The sequence below is a fragment of the Somniosus microcephalus genome, chromosome 7 (assembly GCF_052327205.1).
Source record: "Somniosus microcephalus isolate GS21.2 chromosome 7, FLI_Smic_1.0, whole genome shotgun sequence".
Classification (NCBI taxonomy): domain Eukaryota; kingdom Metazoa; phylum Chordata; class Chondrichthyes; order Squaliformes; family Somniosidae; genus Somniosus; species Somniosus microcephalus.
Window position 1 is genome coordinate 147,878,650 of NC_140993.1, and position 18,016 is coordinate 147,896,665.

Here is an 18,016-nt window from a genome sequence, read left to right on the forward strand (position 1 = left end):
GCCTACTCCTGCTCCAAATTCGTATGTTCTTGTGTTCAAATGGCTCATATATGTGCTGTAACATTCTATGATTTTATGAGCCTTCAAATTGGTATGTTGTGGTCTAGTTTGTGGAATCTGAAGACTGTAAAGAGCTGTATATAAAATTGTATTTGCTGCAATGAGGAAAATGTGTACAGCCTGTCTTTATAGATTCAATATTAATGAAAATTGAGATTAGCTCATTGTAACTTCAAACTGGTACATATTTAAATAGCAAAGGCTTTTCTAGGAATCCTGTAATTTTGTTAGTATTGTTAATTTTTGCAGTAATTACAAAAGAGGGAGGTGTTTTTCTACTGAGACTATTAATAGATAACCCAGTTATAAACTTTTGACTCATTTCAGAGCGATGCATCAAAGTGACAATATTCAACAAAAAGCCTGTTTGAATTTTCTCCCTTTTGCTAATAAAGCTCTAAATTAACATTAAAGGTTGTGAATCAGATGTAAACAGCTGTAAAGGTAATAAATATATACAAGAACTTGAGGTAGGTGCTTAACTTGTACCAGTGATTAATTTTGAAAATTGAAGTACATTGATCAGATAGTTGCCACTTACCAATAGTGCAGAATAAACAACTTGAGGATTTGAGTGATCTAGAAACAGGATCAACCCAGGCAGACATCCCTGATCCTGGACAATCGCTCGCCTGTTTAAGGGGTCAGATGCTAAATCTTGCAGCTGGTTTACTACTGCTAGTGCATCAGGCTCCCCACTCATTGTGCCACCATCCACTATGCCATATGTTTAAGCAATTTTCTCAATAATGCACTGTAAAAATAAAATAAGCATGAATTAGACCATTAACAGGTTCAATATTAATATTTGGTCAAATTTGACAGATCATTTATTTAAATCCCTTCAATAACCAATTAAATTCATATTTAAGCCATTAATGTAGGCAACATTCTGGTTGATAATGAGGCAGAGTTTTGCATGTTACTGTACATTTTTAAGTAAATGTCATTTGCAGTATCAGATACAAGTGCAATTTTGCACTTACTGTGCAAAGTACTGAACCTAGGGCGACGCAACAACTTAACCTCCTTCACCAAGCTTTTGGTCACCTGTCCCAATATCTCTGTGTGGCTTGGTGTCAAATTTTGTTTGATAATCGCTCCTGTGAAACACCTTGTGACGTTTTCACTATGTTAAAAGGTGCTATATAAATTCAAGTTGTTGTTGGGTGATTCTATGATCATATCCAAGGCCACTGGGGTTTGTGGTCTTCATGGAAAAATGGCTAGAACTGCAGCAAAGATCTGGGAATCCCATGTAATAAAGAATTTGATTTATTAATTCATTCACCATAAACCAATGGCCCTGATCATATTCTCCAGAAATAATAAAAAACTTTAAAGATTACACACCACAAAACTCAACACATTGCAACTACAATAAATTCAGAGTGACGAATTTTTTTTTTCCTGTCAAACATACCTATTATTACTATAGTGAAAAACACCATTTAATCAAGACCTAATGAAGAGACATGAAACTCTCCAAACATTTCTCGTGCATTTTCACTGGACATGTTGAGTGTCTTGTTTTCTTCTAACTTTCAGAAATAACAAATTGAAAGACACATATTTATTAGCTAGTTGTCTGGAATAAACTGAGTTTAAACCAGATGTAAACACGAATACAATGCGTGGGGTGAAGGGCCCGAGTTAAGCCTGAGGATGTCTCAATATTCGGGACGCAGCCCTCCGCCCGCAGGCCGCTTTATTGCAGAACTCCCCGTTCATCCCAGTTAACCTCCAACAGTCACGGCCTCGTCATACCTTTAACACCCGACGCTTGTTTTACTCCTCAATTATAACCTGCGTTTACTGCTCCTCTGATCATTCACAGCCGCCAACAAATCCCATCCGCTTTAACCTGTTCAGTGACTCAATCAAACACTAACGATACCGATGCGCTCCACTCGCGTTCACCGAGCTTGCCCAGCGGCCCGACCCGGCCCTGCACACTCCACTCCCTCAATCCCAGTTATGCCATTGGTCCATTTCCTCTCAAGCATTCCTGAGAGAATAGCCTATCGCACATCATGTTATTGCGTATAATTATCTGGCTCACCAGATTTGTTTTAAATAAAGGGAATTATATTAACTTAAACTGTATTAATTTTGAAAAATTGACTATAAAGTGTGTTTTAATGGTATTGCATATATCCAGTCTGTGTTGAGAGGTATCTGAGTGTGCCGTGGGCGGTTAGAGCCGTGTTTGATTGGTGGGTTTGCCGGGCATACGCCGGAAGCTGCTGTAGCGGGCCGCTCGGTGCCGGTTTGCGAGGTGTTCGAGCGCTCCAACTCCCAGGTGAGAAACTGAGACTGGACCGGCGGCCATGGCCACTACTGACGGTGCCGGCTGTCCTGACTCGGAACAAAAAGAACGGCGGGGGGGTTATAATGAACCCTTTTATAGAGAGTCCTGCTAATAACGAGGGAGAGCCCGTTCGCCCGCCCGCCCTGGTCGGTGGCTGTTTAGTTGCCAGCGGCCCTGTCCCGGTTCCCCCCCTCTCGGCTCGGGATGCGGGGCAGTGCTCTGCCTCCCTCTCTAATTATACAGTAAAAACTATTATTCATATGGTTGGCGGCAGGTCCAGGCTTCGTCTTGGCTGCTGTTGCTCCTGACACTGTCTGCAGGCCGGCGCTCCAGCTATTTCTCTGACCCGATGATTCATTCAATCTTACAAAGTTATTCCTTTTGCACATTTGGTGATGGGAAAGGGCGAAACACTGTTATTTCTGTACGCTATGTAATTTTCTTTTTGCAGCTGGGCCGATCTATACATATGGTGAGTATAATCTGCCAATTACTAGTTAATATATCATAGGAATTGATCGGTCACATTATTTGGAAGTGCAGGGTATCCCGTGTCTGCAAGGTTGTCAAAATGTTTAGTTATGTATTGGAAAAAGTGGCTTTTCTAAAATTGAAATTTGATTCCCGATTGTATTCAACAAACGTTACTGTAAGCGTCGATGTCGGCACAAATTGACATCTAGGTATTTACTAATCCAACATTTGATGAAATGAGCATGATGGTCGTATTTAGTAAGATGGACAATCAAATCAAATCAAATCAAATCAACTTTTATTGTCATTGTTAGTGCACAAGTGCAGTACAACGAAATATAGGCTTGCAGCTCCCGAGAGTGTACATTTAGATTAAGACATTTAAACATTCAACATACATTTGGCTTGTAATACATTAACATAAACATAACCATAATAAAGTGCATTGGCAGATGTGCAGGCTTTAGAGTTTATTTGTGGAGTTCAGTAGGATGACAGCCCTGGGAAAGAAGCGCTTCCTAAATCTGGTCGTACGGGTGCGAATGCATCTGTAGCGTCTCCCAGATGGCAGGAGGGCGAACAGACTGTGGCTGGGGTGGGTAGGGTCTTTGATGATGGACCGTGACCTCCGTAAACAGCGTTTCTGGTATATGTGCTCTATGGTCGGTAGCCGGGTGCCGGTAATGCGTTGGGCAGTTTTGACTACCCGCTGCAGGGCTTTCCAGTCATAGTAGCTACAGCTGCCATACCATACTGTGATACAGTTTGTCAGGATGCTCTCTATTGTGCAGCGGTAAAAGTTAGAGAGGATCAGGGGTGATAGGTTACATCCCTTCAGCCTCCTTAGGAAATATAGGCGCTGCTGGGCCTTCTTCACCAGAGAGGAGGTATTGAGGGACCAGGAGAGGTCTTCCGTGATGTGGACTCTGAGGAACTTAAAGCTGTCCACCCTTTCCACCACAGCCCCATTGATGTGGATGGGGGTGTGACTTCTGCCTTTAGACTTCCTGAAGTCCACAATGATTTCTTTGGTTTTCTTGATGTTAAGGGCCAGGTTGTTATCGGCACACCACTTCACGAGATGCTGGACCTCCTCCCTGTAGGCTGACTCATCGTTGTTGGTGATCTGGCCTACTACCGTGGTATCATCCACAAACTTGATGATGGTGTTGGAACCATGAACAGCCACACAGTTGTGGGTGAAGAGGGAGTAGAGGAAGGGGCTCAGCACACATCCTTGTGGGGCCCCTGTGTTCAGGGTCAGGGGGGGAGGTGTGGTTACCTAATTTGACAGACTGGGGTCTGTTTGTTAGGAAGCCCAGGGTCCAGTTGCAGAGGGAATTGTTCAGGCCAAGAGTTTGGAGTTTGGTGGCCAGCTTGTTGGGGACGATAGACTACAGCTCAGCATTCAACACTATGAACAGCATTCTGATGTAGGTCTCCTTACCATCTAAGTGATTCAGTGCCGAGTGTAGAGCAGTTGTGATTGCATCCTCCGTTGATCTGTTTGCACGATAGGCAAACTGGTGTTGGTCAAGAGAGGCGGGAACACTGACTTTGATGTGAGCCAGGACCAGTCTCTCGAAACACTTCATTATGATGGGTGTGAGTGCGACAGGTCGATAGTCGTTCAGGCACGTCACAGCTGTTTGTTTTGGCACAGGAATAATGGTAGCGGTCTTGAAGCATGTAGGGACTACTGCCTGGGCCAATGACAGATTGAAGATGGTGGTGAAGATATCAGCCAGCTGATCAGCACATTCCTTGAGTACCCGTCCAGGGATGCTATCCGGTCCAGCAGCCTTTCATGTGTTCACTCCGTGTAGAACACCCCTTATGTTGGAGGTCGACAGAGTGAGCACCTGGTCTTCCGGGGGTGGCAAGGCTTTGGTAGCCGGCTCCCTGTTGTCCCTGTCGAAGCGAGCGTAGAAGTTGTTAAGCTCCTCCGGAAGGGAGGCATCGCTAACCCGGGGGGGCTGGTGTTTTTGCCCTTGTAGTCAGTGATGGACTGGATGCCTTGCCACATGCGCCGGGGGTCCGAGTTGTTGTGGAAATGATCCTCTATCCGCAGTGTCTGTTTCCTTTTGGCAGTCCTGATGCCCTTTTTTAGGTTGGTCCTAGCTGCACTGTAAGCCGCCGTGTCGCCAGATTTAAATGCTGCGTCGCGTGCTTTCAACAGTGAGCGGACCTCTCCGTTCATCCAGGGTTTCTGGTTAGGGTATGTCCTGATATTTTTATGGGTTGTGACGACCTCGACGCAGCTGTTAATGTAGAATAGCACTGTGGATGCTGCAACTTTAGGTGCTGCAAGTATCTTAAATGTGTTAAACAGTGCATATTTCTTCGTTGGTCTGAGGATTTTTAATGAGTGAATTGACGTTCTATCTATACATTGGTAAAAACCATACATCTGTGTTCACTTGTCTCCAAACTTTACTTCCATTTGTCATGTTCACATTTATAATGGAAATTACCTATGTAAACCTGAAACTCCTAGAGGCACATTGATTGGGTTGAGTTGCTCAGTGATTTCCCGCCCCCCCCTCCCTCATATTTGCCTAATTAAAATCGGGCAGTTGCATAATGGAAAATTGTGGCATGAACTGCATCATCAGACAGGCTTGCTGTTTCCAAAATTTAAGAATCCTCTGTTAACAGCACCTGTATTAGACTGCATTTACTGCACTTGAGCCTTATCTAATTTTTTTGTATAATTTTTCTATGTTACTGATTACTTTGTGAGGTGATTAATAGTTGTTATGCATACTAAAACAGCTGAATTAAGGTTCCAATGTAAAGGAGGAGAGAGATGTGCAACATAACTTTCTAAATTGGTTATAGCCAAAGAACCTGATGGCTTACATCCTAGGGTCTTGAGGGAAGTGGCGGTAGGGATTGTGGATGCATTGGTAATAATTTTCCAAAACTCCCTGGACTCAGCAAAGGTCCCGGCAGACTGGAAAACTGCTAATGTAACGCCCTTATTTAAAAAGGGCAGTAGACAGAAGGCTGGAAACTATAGACCGGTTAGCCTAACATCTGTGGTAGGTAAAATATTGGAGTCCATTATTAAGGAGACAGTAACAGGACATTTGGATAATCATAATTTAATAGGACAAAGTCAGCATGGTTTTATGAAGGGGAAGTCATGTTTGACAAATTTGCTGGAGTTCTTTGAGGAAGTAACATATAGGGTGGATAAAGGGGAACTAGTGGACGTAGTGTATTTAGACTTCCAAAAGGCATTTGACAAGGTGCCACACAAAAGATTATTGCTTAAGATAAAAAATCACGGGATTGGGGGTAATATTCTGGCATGGATAGAGGATTGGCTATCTAACAGAAGGCAGAGAGTTGGGATAAATGGTTCATTCTCGGACTGGCAATCAGTAACTAGTGGTGTTCCACAGGGGTCAGTGCTGGGTCCCCAACTCTTTACAATCTATATTAACGATTTGGAGGAGGGGACCGAGTATAACATATCAAAGTTTGCAGATGATACTAAGATGGGAGGGAAAGTAGTGAGTGAGGAGGACATAAAAAACCTGCAAGGGGACATAGACAGGCTAAGTAAGTGGGCAGAGATTTGGCAGATGGAATACAATACTGGAAAGTGTGAGGTTATGCACTTTGGCAGGAAAAATCGTAGAGCAAGTTATTATCTTAATGGCAAGAAACTGGAAAGTACTGTAGTACAAAGGGATCTGGGGGTCCTGGTGCACGAAACTCAAAAGGTTAGTATGCAGGTGCAGCAAGTGATTAAGAAGGCCAATGGAATGTTGGCTTTCATTGCTAGGGGGATAGAATATAAAAATAGGGAGGTATTGCTTCAGTTGTACAAGGTATTGGTGAGACCGCACCTGGAATACTGCATACAGTTTTGGTGCCCATACTTAAGAAAAGACATACTTGCTCTCGAGTCAGTACAAAGAAGATTCACTCGGTTAATCCCGGGGATGAGGGGATGGACATATGAGGAGAGGTTGAGTAGATTGGGACTCTACTCATTGGAGTTCAGAAGAATGAGAGGCGATCTTATTGAAACATATAAGATTGTGAAGGGGTTGGATCGGGTGGATGCGGGGAGGATGTTCCCGATGATGGGTGAAACTAGAACTAGGGGGCATAGTCTTAGAATAAGGGGCTGCTCTTTCAAAACTGAGATGAGGAGGAACTACTTCACTCAGGAGGGTGGTAGGTCCATGGAATATGCTGCCCCAAAAAGCTGTAGAAGCTACATCATTACAAATATTTAAAACAGAAATAGACAGTTTCCTAGAAGTAAAGGGTTATGGGGAGCGGGCAGGAATTTGGACATGAGTCTAGGTTCGGATCGGTCATGGCCCTGTGGGTAGCGGAGCGGGCCCAGGGGCCGTGTAGCCTGATCCTGCTCCTATTTCGTGTGTCTAATTCTGTTAGATTCAGGAGATGGTTCTGTGATAGTAGATTGGCGGTTCGGATCAGATCAGCCATGATCTTATTGAATGGCGGAGCAGGCTCGAGGGGCCGATTGGCCTACTCCTGCTCCTATTTCTTATAAACTAAATGCCATGGTTTGTGACTGGTTAAGGCAATTGATTATATTATACTTTATCTTTTTTAGATTGCACATCTCAAGATACACAATGATGTGTGTGATATTGCTTAGTTCTTTGCATTCTGGGTGATCTGCACATATTCTGTTACAAATTCTCAGAGCAACTGTAATGCCCTAATTATGACAATTTATTGTGCATCTAAGCTAGAACTGGTAAATTCTGACCACCACAGTGTTAACAAGGTAAAAATGCATATAACAGGTAACATATGTTGAGAAATTTGAGTTTTAAAATTTTATAAAGAAAAGTCATCTTAGTGAATTCTGAAGGGGCTTGACAGGGTAGATGCTGGTAGGATGTTTCCCCTGGCTGGGGAGTTGAGAACTCTGGCCACAGTCTCAGAATAAGGGGTCAACCATTTAGGACTGAGATGAGAAATTTCTTCACTCAGGGTTGTGAATCCTTGGAATTTCTATCCCAGAAGGCTGTGGATGTTCAGTTGTTGAGTATATTCAAGACTGAGATCGATAGATTTTTGGATACTAAGGAACTCGAGGGATATGAGGATTAGGCGGGAAAGTGGAGTTGAGGTAGAAGATCAGCCATGATCCTATTGAATGGCAGAGCAGGCTCGAAGGGCTAAATGGCCTAATCCTACTCCTATTTCTTATGTTATAGTGTGTGCAGATTCAGACTTGAGTGTAGAATATTCCAGAACAGGTTTTGTGAATGTTGAATGCCTCTATAGATGGCTTCATACTGAACCTCACTTTTTAATCTAATTTTTGTTTTAATGTACAGAGCATGATGCCAATTCTATAACTCCACAAATTAACAATCAAGTTACTTGTTAAAAAATAAAGTATAGCACCACTGAAGCAGTTTCAGCTTGTATAGTGTTAATTGAATGTTGAGGTCCAAGCCATACCAATTTGTACTGATGCTACAGTTGTAGTGTGAATACACCTTCAGATTGATATTTTTTTGCTCAGCTGTCAGTTTATACAGTGTATAATAACTTTAATTAATTTGTTTTAAGTTGAACTGTTTTATTATTGGTTGAAAGTAAAATCGTAGTGAAGAATGTGTCTCAGGAAATTTTTTGAAAATTATATCCATGTCTGTATATTATATTTTTCCTTCAGCTGAACTATGGGACTGTGTAAAGCTTCCAGCCTCCTATTAATGTGGATTGCAAAGCTGTGATGCAGCCCTAATGTTTTTATTCCTCATTCAGATGATTAGGATGATGTTGGAATATGCTGGCGTAGACATGGATTCAGTAAGTTAAATACTTCTCTTGTTCTTGATGACTGTCGTATTTTAAATTAACAAAGTATAAACTTGTCTCCAGGATTCCATAAGTAAACAAACTTTATATAAGTAGCTCTGAACACAAACTAAGGAACCAGGCATTAGAGAATCTGATGTGTTCCATACTGCCTGTCAGTGCATTTGTTGCTCTTGCACTTGTTGGTAATCTTATGGTCTTAAATCATACAGAGAATCTCTACAATTTGATTTGTCAGTAATTCAAACATTTAATTGTAGCTGAAAATTAATTTTTCACAAGTTCTGTTCTCTAATTTTTAAAAATTATTTCCAGTTGCCACTGTTTTGGGCAAACAAACCGTATGGCTCGTCTCGTAGTATTATTCGGCGAATAGGCACTAGCCTGCCTCTTAAACCATGCCCTAGAGTTCACTTTCAGGTAAGGCAAACAAGTAACAATCTTTGTTTGAATATATATTAGTTGCATCGGTGATGTAAATAAAGAACTGATCCCTAATGTAAAGATAAATGAGAAACTTGGAAGTTTTTTTAAAAAACATTGTTGCATTGTGATAATGGTCGAATGCAATGGTAGCTGGTTTGTACCCATGATTCTCAATGTAATTGGGAGGGAAAATCAGATTGGGTAATTCAGTTATTTTATTGGTTCTTGTGGCTAGCTCAAGAATATTAATGGCAGATGACGAGGAGAGAGGTGACTGGTCTGTCCTCTTTGTCAGCAAGTGGTCGCGGAGGGAAATTAAGGGACTCAAAATGTGGTAGAAACATCCCTTTGGCCTCAGTTAATGCATTCAAGTATTCAAATTATTATGTGCTGTTTTTTTGTAATACTGTACAACTGACTAGTTTTAAGTAATTGTGTTTCAGTGCTGACAAACAGGTGTCTTTATTATGCACAGCAGTTTAAAAAAAAAAAAAAAAATTGTCGAGGAGAAATTTAATGGAAAAATTATCCAATCATTCCTTTAATCTTTTTCTAATGTGACCTCTGGACTTATACAAAAATACATTCCGTTACGGGGGGAGGGGGTGGTGAGGGGGTTACTTATTACACTTGTATCAGCTGTGGCTCAGTTGGTAGCATTCTCGCCTCTGAGTCAGAAGGTTGTGGGTTCCAGTCCCAGTCCCAGTCCAGGGACTTGAGCACAGAAATCTAGGCTGACACTCCAGTGCAGTGCTGAGGGAGTGCTGCACTGTCGGAGGTGCCGTCTTTCGGATGAGACGTTAAACCGAGGCCCCATCGGCGCTCTCAGGCGGACGTAAAAGATCCCATGGCATTATTTTGAAGAAGAGGAGGGGAGTTATCCCTGGTGTCCTGGCCAATATTTCTCCCTCAACCAACATAACAAAAACAGATTATCTGGTCATTATGGCATTGCTGTTTGTGGGAGCTTGCTGTGTGCAAATTGGCTGCCGCGGTTCCCACATTACAACAGTGACTGCTCTTCGAAAAGTACTTCATTGGCTGTAAAGCGCTTTGAGACGTTCGGTGGTCGTCAAAGGTGCTACATAAATGCAAGTCTTTCCTTTCCTTCTTTGGTGCAGTAAATTATGCATGTCACTAGAGGGAGCTGTATTTGTCATCTCATTACAAATAGTTTGGTTCTATATCTAGCACCATTACAGTAAGGGATTTTTAGACTGGTAGTCTTAAAAGAAAAGGTATATTATCTTCTGCTTGATAATGCTAGCACAACAATTAGTGTGAATATAAATTGGAGTTTGTGCTCTGGGTTTGGTATCACAAGGTCAGTCAGACGAACTTTTGTTTTGCAGTATTCTAAATTGGTAAAAGTGGATGTTGGAGAAATTGTCTTCCTTTTAATAGTTGTGCACAGCCTTGAAATGGGAAATTGCTTTAAATTTCAGGCCTACAATTTAAACATGTTCCTTCATTCAAGGTTTGTAATAGTTTTGTCTTTTTATCTTTTGAATGGCTTAACTTGTTCTCTCACTTAGTATCTTTTTTAAAGGTCGCTTGCCTGGGCCATTCATGGCTAAAATGTGTAATAATAAGCTTCTGTTTGGAATCAGTGTGACACATTGGCTGTACATCCACAACTCTCGTGTTCTTTATTGAATTTTAGAAAGTTGCAGTTTCTACCCCATCCACATATGCCAGCCAAAAAAATACACCAGTTCTCCTAGGTGAACTCGGTAAAGATCTCAAACGTCTTCACTCTTGGATTTCAAACAGCCATTCTGACAGCAGAAATCTGCATCTTTCCAGTTAGGCTGTTGAAAACTGCTAAATTTGCTTTTCTGCTCTAATTAACTTAAATGAGAGAGCACTACAAAATGAAGCAATCAGTTTTGATCCAAAATCTAGCATTGACTTCTGAGTAGCTTGGGTGAAGAAATTTTAAAAACATTTGGAGGCCGATATTTCCAATATTTGTCTGTTGACCATTGATTTAATATTCAGAATAATCTCTACTATAAATTGTCTAGAAAGTCCTTGAAAATAAGATCCCTACTGTTTGAAGAAAAGACAATAGTTAGTGGCCTTGCAATTAGTTGATTATTGTGATTATTTTGACTTAACTATGAATCAAATAGTAGAAATTAACTTTTAATAAACCAAGTCATACAACAGGACTTCAAGACCTGGAATCGCTTTACGGTGGTGCTAAGCATTGATGTCTTTTTTCAGTTTTTCCATTTTTTTTACACTATTTTGTTTGACATTTCTGAGCCACTATATTTACTGTATTGTAAGATGGTTATCAATAACCTGGCACAAGTCTTCAGAAATACCTGAATGTCAACTGTGACTGACTGACTATTTTCTGTTCTTGCAAGTCTTTTTTTCCCTCTTTATTCTCTCTCTTTCTGATAGCACTGTTCACGTTCCGATCGGACTGTGCAGTGTACCTGCTGCAGGTCAGTGCCCTATGATTGTTTAAAAATAAAAGCTTTACTAAAGATTTTGTTTGGAGTTGCATGCAAGAATTGTCTTTGATCTACTGTTACTTGGAACATAATGTTTGTATCCCTGCAATACCTTATGTGGTTCAGCTTGAATATTTGGATAGGAAAACAAAATGCTCTTGGATTATTGTGAGTACGCACACAAGAATTTTTAAGAGCCTGACCACAAACAGTTACAGATCACTCGATGGTGTTGCATGGTGGAGACTCAGTGACTGAGGTCTTCGGATTAGAATGTAAATTTGATAGGGGACTTGGCATTCAAAAGGAATCCCATGTCCTATATGCTGGTAAAGGGAAGCTCTGAGATTGTGGGGAGCATCTGCCCAAGGAGACACAATCTAAGGTGGAGGAGGCTCACCCTTGGCTGTGCTTAAGTACCTCACATTTAGTTAGTTTTGAAGTGGCATCAGCAGAGGTCTGGGCACAGGCTATCAAGTTCTATCAGTCAAAGATGCTGAGTGTCATTGGAATATCCGAGAGAGAGAAGAATGCCTTTAAAAAAAATACAAGGCACGAGACTTTTTGACCTTAAGAAATCTGAAAAACTAGTTTTAATTTCTCATGCTAATTGAAATTGATTTCATTGTGATTACTGTTTTAGCTGAAGCCTAAATTATAATGTAGTTGGGAGGGTTAACTAGTTTCTTTTGAAAGTGTCAATTTAATTGTATGCATCTTTCTGTTTTGCAAGTATGTTTATTTTTAATTTATTCATGGGATGTGGGCATCGCTGGCAAGGCCAGCATTTATTACCCATCCCAGCATTTATTACCCATCCCTTATTGACCTTGCGAAGGTGGTGGAGAAACAGCGATATGTTTCCAAGTCAGGGTGGTGTGTGACTTGGAGGAGAGCTTGGTGGTGGTCCCATGCGCCTGTTGCCCTTGTCCTTCTAGGTGGTAGAGGTCGTGGGTTTGGGAGGTGCTGTCAAAGAAGCCTTGGTGAGTTGCTGCAGTGCATCTTGTAAATGGTACACACTGCAGCCATGGTGGTGGAGGGAGTAAATGTTTAAGGTGGTGGATGGGGTGCCCATCAAGTGGACTGCTTTGTCCTGGATGGTGTTGAGCTTCTCGAGTGTTGTTGGAGCTGCACTCATCCAGGTAAGTGGCGAGTATTCCGTCAGACTCCTGACTTGTGCCTTATAGATGGTGGAGAGGCTTTGGGGAGTCGAGAGGTGAGTCACTCGCCACAGAATAGCCAGCCCATGACCTGCTCTTGTAGCCACAGTATTTATGTGGCTGGTCCAGTGAAGTTTCTGGTCAATGGTGACCCCCCCAGGGTGTTTGGGGGGGATTCAATTATGGTAATGCCATTGAATGTCATGGGGAGGTGGTTAGACTCCCTCTTGTTGGAGATGGTCGTTGCCCAGCACTTGTGTGGTGCAGATATTACTTGCTGCTTATCAGCCAAACCTGGATGTTGTCCAGAACTTGCTGCATGTGGGCATGGACTGCTTCATTATGTGAGGACTTGCGAATGAAACTGAACACTGTCATCATCAGTAAACATCCCCACTTCTGACCTTGTGATGGAAGGAAGCTCATTAATGAAGCAGCTGAAGATGGTTGGGCCTAGGACACTGCCCTGAGGAATTCCTGCAGCAATGTTTAAAGTGGTGGAGTGAGTTTATAAGCCCAGTTATTGAGACCTGTAAAGAAAATGTAGTACAACTTTCATTTATATTGTGCTTTTAATATAAAAAAAAAAGTTCCAAGGTGTTTCATGGAATAAGATGATGGGCACTGAGTTATGAAAGGAGAGATTGAGAAGTGATCAAAATCTTGATGGGTTTTGGGGAAATGGTTAAAGGAGTGGAGAGAGCCAATGAATAAATTCCGAAGGACGGATCCCAGGCATATAAAAGCCTGGCTATCAATGGTGAGATGAAAGGGGGTGGGAAGTGCAAAAGGCTGAAGTCTGGAGAATGGAGAGCTTCAAGATGTTCTGAAGGTAAAGTGGAGTGAGGCCGTGAAAGGACCTAAAGATTAATATTTTAAATTTACGGCATGGGGTCAATGAGGAAAGTGGAAATGGGCATGCGAGAATTGTTGTGGGAAAGGATATATGAAGCAAACTTTTGGACACATTTCAGTTTATGGAGGATGGGAGGCCAACAAGGAGAATGCTGAAATAATTGAATATGAAGGTGACCAAGACATGTACGAGTGTTTCGGCAGCAGAGGGGTTTTGAGGTATGGGCAGAGGGTGAGTGATATTTTAGAAGTAGTAAGTCATAGTGAGAGGATATGGGGTCTCAGACGCCGCTCGGGGTCAAACAAGTCGTCAAGGTTATAAACATTCTGGTTCAGTCTGAGGCAGTAGCCAAGGAGGGGGATGGATTCAGTGGTAAAAGAACAAAGTTTGTGGTAGGGGCCAAATGTTGTGGCTTTGGTCTTCTCCGTGGTGAGCTGCAGGAAATTATGACTCATCCTGGACAGGATATTAAACAAGCAACAAATAGTGTGGAGGGAGATTGAGCGTTGGAGCAGGGTGTCGTTGGTGTATATGTGGAAGCTGACCCTATCACTGTGGATGATGCAGATAAGAAAGAGGTGGGGGCCAAGGATAGGCCCTTGGGGATAATGTAAGTTGTTCTCTAAGTAATTCTTCAAGTTGACATAGGAGTAACCCACAGGAGGAACTGGGTTAATTTATTTCCATTGCACAACCATTGTTTTAATGCCTTGAATGTAAGACTTGTCCTAATAATTTTTTACGTAGATTTGTTTTGGAACGGGCATAGGAAAATACAATGTTTTCAGCAAACTTAACTGCACTTTGATAAACCACTGAACCAGGGAACTTGAGTGTAGATGTTCTATAAAATAGGTGTTTGTAGCCTTTCATAATTTCTGAAGAGTGTATGAAAATAAATAATTCTGGAGTTTGTCTTTCATTGTAATAATGCAAGTTATTGTACCTTGAAATAGATTTTCATACCATTGAATAACTACCTGCAAATGTAGTACAGGAAACTTTGGTTTATCCAGAGGTTGTATGTCCGGAAACCTCGATCTAACGGCAGAAATCAGCAGCCGTTTTGGTTAGGTTTTTTTTCTTCTCCTAGCATTTTTTTTTTTTTTTAACAGTCAGGCTCTGGAAAGCGTCTCTGTAGCTTAGCAACAGCTTCAAAGACGCTTCCAAGGTACGGACCGAGTTTACAAGCTGTTGCTAAGCAACAGTGTTTGTTGTCAGATACGGAGATGAAAACCTCCATATCCTTCAACATTAGCGCTGGTCTATCCGGAAGTTTTGATAGATCGGCAGCAGCTCGGTCCCGTCGGTGCCGGATATCGCGAAGTTTCCTGTAGTTCTAATTTCTTTCCACATCCTGTAATAGCCTTTTTATTAAAAAAAAAAAAAAAAATCCTTTTTTTTCCTGTTTTAATATACAGTTCTGCTAGAATACTTCTCTTAGCCTTGCCATTTGCTCTGAAGTCTTACACATCTGGGTTATATTTTGTCTTTAATTTTTTAATATGATGTCATACAGGGATCATTGGAGCCTAACTCTTCACCCACTTTCACTTCTGGGGAACTGCAGAATTCTGAATCTAGTGTAATGTCTGTTCTGCTTTGAATGATGAGCAGTTATTGATTACTTCTGTGAAATTGTTAATACTTCCAACTTTCCCTTTTGGTTGCCTATGGCTTGTACACATTACCTTGGAGATTGTGAATCTCCCCCACATTGTTCTTCCTTACTCAACTAAACAACTGCTGTTTGATAATTGCCAGTTATTTATTTTGTTGCTTCTAACTTCCATATTGCTTCAGCAGCTTCTGTTTTTGCTCTGTCCACCCTTTTGATGGCATTATAAAATCCCATACCAATAGTGCCTCTCTTTTATCCAGCTTAATGGGTCTCTTTTTGCAAACAATCTGTACCTTATTATCTCCATCCAATATCTACTTTCTGCTGTGACTGTGATGCCAATAATCTAATTAGCTTTCTATGCATTATATTTCTATCATCTCTAGTGCTTCTTACATTATTAAACTTTGGGGATGATTTTCCGCAGTGGTTTTCCCAATTGTCCTCCATAACTTCGATGGAAGAGTCATGGAAAGCTGGGGAAAATAGCATACACAATGTTTCCAGACTCTTTCGCTGAAGTTTTGGCAGTCAATCGAGCGAATCCCTGTGGAAATTAACCCCCTTTATTTCCTGCTATGAAGATTATGAAATGAAGAAAAAGTACACAAAATTCAAATAACATTGAACTATAAAACAGGAAAATGCAGTTTTCTGAAGCTCTTTATACATTAGAACAACAGCCTGGAAATCACTGCAACAGCTACGATATTGGCGCCAATGTATTGACCCCACTTATTACGTGGTTAGTAAATAATTTTGATTGCCATTGAGTTTACATGAGTGCATATCTAATATATTAGTAGATTATGGTTATGATGGTGTTTACAACTGGCAGATTGCAATATTTGTCCCCTCAAGTTTAGTTGCCTGAATTACATTTTTGAAGTTTGTTCAATTATTTTAAAGTAAAAACCCGTTTCGAGGACCATCTGTAACAGAACATTTAGCGATGCCCTAACGAGATTCTTAACAAATTGATTTGTCATTCAGGTTTGAATGTGTATTTAAAAGCCATTATAGGCCAATGTCCCAAACTCCTCCATCACCATCCCTGGGTATGTCCTGGCCCACCAGAGGTGGCGGCACAGTTGTATACTGTCGGGAAGGAGTGGCCCTAGTAGCCCTCAACATTGACTCCGGATCCCATGAAGTCTCATGGCTTGTGGTCAAGCATGGGCAAGGAAACCTGTTGATTACCACCTACCGCCCTCCCTCAGCTGATTAATCAATACTCCTCCATGTTGTACACCACTTGGAAGAAGCACTGAGAATAGCAGGGGCTTCAATGTCCATCACCAAGAGTGGCTCAGTAGCACCACTACTGATCGAGCTGGCCAAGTCCTGAAGGATCTAGCTGCCAGTCTGGGCCTGCGACAGCTGGTGAGAGGGAAAAACCTATTTGACCTCGTCCTCGCCAATCTACCTGTCGCAGATGCGTCTGTCCATGACCGCATTGGTAGCAGTGACCACCACACAGTCATTGTAGAGACGAAGTCCCGTCTTCCCACTGAGGACACCCTTCATCGTGTTGTGTGGCACTACCACCGTGCTAAATGGGATAGATGCAGAACAGATCTAGCAGGTCAAAACTGGGTATCCATGAGGCGCTGTGGGCCATCAGCAGCGGCAGAATTGTATTCCACCACAATCTGTAACCTCATGGCCCGGCATATCCCTCATTCTACAATTACCATCAAGCCAGGGGACCAACCCTGGTTCAATGAGGAGTGTAGAAGAGCATACCAGGAGCAGCACCAGGCGTAGCTAAAAATGAGGTGCCAACCTGGGGAAGCTGCAACACAGAACTACAGGTAGACTACCCTTTATCCGAACTTCCGAAAACCGAAACCCTCTAAAAACCGAAGGTTTTTTCGTTCAGCGTAAGTCGTGCGCACGACATGACCAGAGTGGCGCACGACTTACGCTGAGCAGGGCAGAGGGTCACTGAGTTCCCTCCTGGGTAGGAGATTGCAGGCCGAGCCGGGCAGTGTGAAGGAGGTATACCGGGAGAGTGAACCCAACAATACAGCGGCCCGTCCGATAGCTGCAGCGGCCTGTCCGATATTCTTTTCTCCCCGCCGACCCCCCACCCTTTCGGATAAGGGATAGTGTATCCTTTATCCGCACTTCCGAAAACCGAAATCCTCTGAAAACCGAAAGTGTTTTCGTTCAGCGTAAGTCGTGCACATGACCCCGACCCCCCCCCCGCCAACCCGACCCCCGCCCCCGACAAATTTCCCAGTCTTATAAAATACCATCCGAAATTTTCCGAAAACCGAAACACGGCTGGTCCCGAGGTTTTCGGATAAAGGATAGTCTACCTGTACATGCATGCTAAAAAGCAGAAGCAGCATGCTATAGACAGGGCTAAGCGATCACACAATCAACGGATCAGATCAAAGCTCTGCAGTCCTGTCCCATCCAGTCGTGAATGGTGGTGGACCATTAAACAACTAACTGGAGGAGAAGGTTCCATGAATATCCCTATTCTCAAAGATGGTGGAGCCCAGTATATGAGTGCAAAAAACAAGGCTGAAGCTACAGGCCAGTTAACCTGACATCCGTTGTCGTGAAAATGCTGGAATCCAATGTTAAGGAAGTGATATCAGGGCACTTAGAAAATCATAACATGATTAGGCAGAGTCAACACGGTTTTATGAAAGGGTGGGCTTTAAACTAACTAGTGGGGGGGAGGTTCCTAGAGAGCAAATAATAAAAATGACAACAGAGAAGGTCATAGACTTAGGTAGCAGTGGGGAAATTAAAAACCAGAGCGTGTCAGGAAGGGGCAGAAGGTATGGAGTAAAA

General features: G+C 42.2%; 2 protein-coding genes across 10 annotated transcripts in view; one reads left to right on the plus strand and one right to left on the minus strand.

Annotated features, from left to right (window-relative positions):
• Positions 1-2,118, minus strand: part of armc1 (armadillo repeat containing 1) — a 36,044-nt gene extending 33,926 nt beyond the window's left edge. Inside the window, exons 1-2 of one of the 4 annotated variants that reach the window (XM_085993057.1) lie at positions 1,867-2,118; positions 602-814 (exon numbers count right to left, since the gene is read on the minus strand). In XM_085993057.1, coding sequence (XP_085849183.1) covers positions 602-763 — 162 coding nt within the window. In that variant the 5' untranslated portion in view covers positions 764-814; positions 1,867-2,118. Of the gene's footprint in view, positions 1-601; positions 815-1,483; positions 1,773-1,827 lie in introns of those variants that run through there. The other 3 variants (XM_085993056.1, XM_085993058.1, XM_085993059.1) reach the window with 3 other exon arrangements.
• Positions 2,119-2,164: 46 nt separating this feature from the next.
• The window catches only part of mtfr1 (mitochondrial fission regulator 1), an 86,790-nt gene continuing 70,938 nt past the window's right edge, over positions 2,165-18,016 (plus strand). Inside the window, exons 1-3 of one of the 6 annotated variants that reach the window (XM_085993052.1) lie at positions 2,165-2,362; positions 8,529-8,665; positions 8,990-9,094. In XM_085993052.1, the coding sequence (XP_085849178.1) occupies positions 8,600-8,665; positions 8,990-9,094 (171 nt within the window). In that variant the 5' untranslated portion in view covers positions 2,165-2,362; positions 8,529-8,599. Of the gene's footprint in view, positions 2,363-2,398; positions 2,844-8,528; positions 8,666-8,989; positions 9,095-18,016 lie in introns of those variants that run through there. The other 5 variants (XM_085993054.1, XM_085993055.1, XM_085993050.1 and 2 more) reach the window with 5 other exon arrangements.